Genomic DNA, 4,569 nt, shown 5'->3' on the forward strand with positions numbered 1-4,569 from the left:
TAGGCACTGTGAAGAATGTGAACAAGTGCTTGTTCGGAAAATTCAGTAAGCGGATGATGGCAGCTGGTGTTACAAGCTAGGTGTCAGATCTGCCAGTGGATGAGAGTGAAAAGGCTGCAGAAGTCTTGAAATAGGAGACAAGAGAATTTGGTGTGATAAAGGAAGAGCATTCCCTGCTGGGATCATATGGTTAAAGTCAGCGACTAGGAAAGGGATCCAATCAGCAGCTTTCAAAATAAATGTTGAGTTAAAAATGTGATGCCAGAAAAAAAGCAGGCAGTAATACTCTTTTATTCCGTAGGAGCCCTTTTTTTTCTTTCTTTCTTTCTTTCTTCTTTTTTTTTTTTTTTTAAGACCAATATTAATTTTTAAATTGAATGGTGAAAAATATGGCTCTTGCTATCCCTTACAAATTTAGGAATTCTATAACCATATATTTCCTTTTTTGGAGGGAGATGGGAAAGAGGAAAAACGGTGAGAAAATAATTTAATAGGATTTATATACAGAAAATGTTTATACAGAATTTTTAAGGTATCTATTACTTCTTGAATTAGAGATAAAATAATCTTTACATGTAATAGGTAACATAAAATTTGATTTGATAGTGTTGTTTTTAAAACACTTTAAAGTTCATTCAGCAGCTCAGTACTTTTGTTTGGTTTTAGCAATTATTTGCAATTATCCAACTAGTCACACTAAACAAAAAACTTGGATTTTACCTTCTGACCAAATAAGTTATTAATCTAGGTGGACAACGAAACAAATGAGAGACACCTCAGGGTTAAATCTGATTTTTTCCCCCTCTTAATTAGTATCCTATCCCTTATGTTCTTGTAGCTTTCCAAATACTTCTAAAGTGAAAACAAAGCTAATAATTTTTTTTTCACGTTATTGCTATTCCTTTGCAATTTTAGTAACTATAGCATTAAGATTATACTATTTTTGTTTTAATTGTAAGCTACATTTGTTCTTTTTATTCTGAAAGTGAGCTTTGATTCCCTTTGCTAGCACTGGAGCTGATGGTGTTCAGCATTCCCAAGAATCAGCCCTTCTTGCTTTTCTGACTGTGTTCAACATTGCAGGGAATCTGCTGTCCTTAAAAAGCTTATAAGAGGTCACTGGAAGGACAAGATAAATGTTGTTAGTTAGGAAAGCAAATTAAACTGAGCCTTTTTTTAGTGTAACACTGTTTTGCTTGAAGGCTAATGTCAATATGAACACTTAACTAACACTTTTAATTATTTGTCAGCTCCTTTATTCATGGCATAAATTTGAGATAGCAGGCTTTTTTTTAACCGCTGCGTTTGCGATTGGCGCTGTTCATTGAACCTACTCCTGTTTAGCTCAGTAAAAAGGCCGCAGCTCTCTGCAGCTGAGAGACAGCAGTTCTGGTTGCCAAGAGCTCCAGAGAAGTTTGTGATTAGCAAACTCATTTACTCCCAGGGAACCGCGGCTCAGGGGCCATGTGTTACAAGTGGTATCATGATTGCTTCAGGAACCAGGGTGATGTTATCAGTTACAGAAGCTGTGAGGTGAACTGATTGATATGGGGATGGCCGTCAGCAATACTTCCACTGCTGTAAGTGTAGTTCTACAATCAGTCGTGGAGTGGTCTCTCTCCTGAAGAGAACTTCATGTCTAGGCCTGAGCTTTGTTGAAGATCACTCTAGCCATGAACCCAAGTTTTCACTGTGAGGCTGAAATGTGTCTGCAATTCATTGCCTGCTTTTCTGATTAGGTTTTGTTTTGTCTTTATTAATAGACTTGAATCTTCTGTCTAATAAACAAATATGAGTCATCTGAAGTTGTTTGCGGCTACGCTGAAGCGGCATGGTGTTAAACTTCTGGAAAAGCAAGATGTAGCCAGAAGGGTATTTTTACATGGCCAACGGTATGCTTCATCAGGAACCTCAGAACCATTCCTGAGTGGGAGTAATTCAAATTATGTGGAGGAAATGTATTATGCGTGGCTTGAAAACCCTAAAAGCGTACATAAGGTAAGTCTAAAACTTGACTGTAAATGATAATATTAAGTTAAGAGTGGAATCGATTTTTTTTTTTTTTTGCTTTTTTAACTTGTTTTATAAAAAGTCCAGAAAAAAGGTCTTGTATGAAATAAAAAATGTGAAACTAATTTCCCACATATTGATTGTTGTAAGATGTGATATTGCAGCAGAAAAACTACAGAGGAGCCACAAGCGTGATGAGCTGAACAGAAAGAATGAGAAGTCCAGACCAGAAATAGTTAGCTACTTAGAAACTTCCATCATTCCTCCATGGAAATACTGTTCAAGCAGTCTGTTAAGTAATTACTTACATCTGGAAGAAGACCCAAGAAATAAAATACTTCTCATATTTTGGTTTATTTTAATAAGGTTGTATCAGAGGATATGTTATATTTAAATAGTATGTGTTTGTCATGGTTTGGGCTCGGCAAGCCACTAAAATGAACGACAGATGCTCCCTTTAGCCTCTCTCTCCTTCAGGGAAGGGAGACCGTCTCCCTTCACAGGAGAGGAGAGAAAATGAGAGAGAGAGGGAGACTTATGAGTTGAAAAGAAACTAAACTACTTTAATGAAATATTAACAATAAAAAGAAAAGATAATATTAATAAGAAAATAGTGATATATATACACAAAACCAGTATGGAGCTCCCAGCATCATAGTCGTGTCACCAGTGGGTACTGGGAAAGTCCCAGACTGGATTTAGCGATGGATGGGAGCTGAACTTGGGAACTGGATTCAGGAATGCACGGATCAGGATCAGGGGCAGATGAACAGACTGAGTTCTCCTCGGGTGCGGGCTATTAAAGAAAGAGGCTGACCCTTTTGATCCCTCAGCTTTTATACTGAGCATGATGCAGATAGGATGGAATACCCCGTTGATCCATTTTGGGTCACCTGTCCTGTCCACCATCCCCACAGATGTGACCCCTCTACACTCCTCTACACTTCTGACCCTCCAACTTGGTGCTTGACAAAGTTAGCTGACCTTGCTTGTTATAGCAGTAAGTATAAGCAAAAGCCTCCCTGAATACCATTCCTTGTATTAACTATACATATCAGATGTTATCTGCTCAAAGCCAACACTGTCTGAAAAATATGCTGTTAATTTCAGAGAGTTAGTTAGTTAGAAGAGGCGTAGCTGAAAAGTAAAATTACTGAAAGGAAAATTGGTTCTGTTTACTCCAAACCAGGACAGTGTTGATGTTGGTCCGTCTAAACTTTCCGAAGAAGATGAGTGTTCAGTTCCCTTTAGGTAGCGGTGGAAGTTCTAACCTTAAAACTGAATCTGAAATTGTCAGAAATGCCTTCTTAAGTATCTTGGAAAGTATTTTGTTCTGTCTCTCTCCCTCTCTCTCCAGGTGACATACATCTGTTTGCTTTTTTTTTTTACTTTAAATCTATTGCCCAAATCCTTTTTTTGTGGACAGGAAAAATACATAAACTTACTTTTTAACAAGCTTTCTGCTGACAAGGAAGGCTCTCCTGTGTGATACATGTATAGTAACTTAAGAAGCTGATGAGATGTCTGATAAATTCTAAGACAGACAAGTTATTTTCTAGAGAAGTAATGTGAATTGTCCCCAAAATGTCTACCAAATTAGTTGTATGTTTCCTTATTCTTGAGACATGTATATCAAAATGTCACTTAGAAGTTGTTGCTCTAAGTCTGATAATTTATCTAGAGTGTGAGAAAGTGACGCATGTTGAGGAAAAGAAAAGGGAGACCAAAAAAAGCAGTTTTGTAGCTAGGTGGTTTTTTTGATGTTGCGTGTGAATTTAGTCTTGTTGGAAGGTGACCATATGCAGTGACAACTCTGAAGACTGAATGTTATTCACGTGGCACATAAATCTTAGGTCTTTTGTGTAATGCCTTAACTTGGAACTGAAGAGGCCTTCTCCAGGGATGGCTCTTCTCGTCCCATCTGTCTTTGATTCTTCATCATGTAACTGCCAGCTAGATTTCCAACCAGTGTAGAGCAGGGTAGTACTTTGTGTGGATGCATTGAATTAATTTCTGAGAAGCCCTCGTGATGTGTTGATGCTGTAGATCAATATTAACCCTTTATTTTGAGGACACTGAAGGAACAAAGTCATGCAGAAGAACTGTGTGTGGTGACGTCTTGCTTTTACTTGTTTTATTGAAGTTACATCAACTCACGACAACCTTCTTTCCTTTAAGAAGAATTAAATTTCTTGCTTAGACCCTTTACAGTGGAGTGAATTTTGCTGCTGTGAAGTCTGGCGAACTTCGGTCAATTAACCCGAGTGTTGTGCAGTTAAATCAGCTGTAAGTGGGAGGCAGAGAGCACCGGGGCAAGGGTCCCCGCGGGCCTCCCGGAGCTGTCCAGGGTGCTGAACGACCGGGAGCTGTCCAGGGTGCTGAGCGGCCGGGACTATCCCCTGCTCAGGCCCCGCCTAAAGGCCAGCCACGTTCTCTGCCGGGGCGGGAAACTTTTCCGGCTCAACGGCTATAGCAAAGAACAAAAGTGTCTAATAAGTGTAGACCTGCTTGTTATTTTGCTGATGCATGGGGGTAGGCGGAAATGCTAAAAGTCCTGCT

The 4,569-nt window shown here is 39.0% G+C and overlaps 1 protein-coding gene across 4 annotated transcripts in view; it reads left to right on the forward strand.

Moving 5' to 3' along the window:
- The first annotated feature begins 1,788 nt into the window (after nucleotides 1–1,788).
- Nucleotides 1,789–4,569, forward strand: part of OGDHL (oxoglutarate dehydrogenase-like) — a 47,128-nt gene continuing 44,347 nt past the window's right edge. For 2 of the 4 annotated variants that reach the window (XM_009893042.1, XM_009893043.1), the window contains exon 1: nucleotides 1,789–1,998. In XM_009893042.1, the coding sequence (XP_009891344.1) occupies nucleotides 1,792–1,998 (207 nt within the window). In that variant the 5' untranslated portion in view covers nucleotides 1,789–1,791. The remainder of the gene's footprint in view (nucleotides 1,999–4,569) is intronic. The other 2 variants (XM_009893044.1, XM_009893047.1) reach the window with 2 other exon arrangements.

The sequence above is a fragment of the Charadrius vociferus genome, unplaced genomic scaffold (genome assembly GCF_000708025.1).
Source record: "Charadrius vociferus isolate BGI_N301 unplaced genomic scaffold, ASM70802v2 scaffold429, whole genome shotgun sequence".
Classification (NCBI taxonomy): domain Eukaryota; kingdom Metazoa; phylum Chordata; class Aves; order Charadriiformes; family Charadriidae; genus Charadrius; species Charadrius vociferus.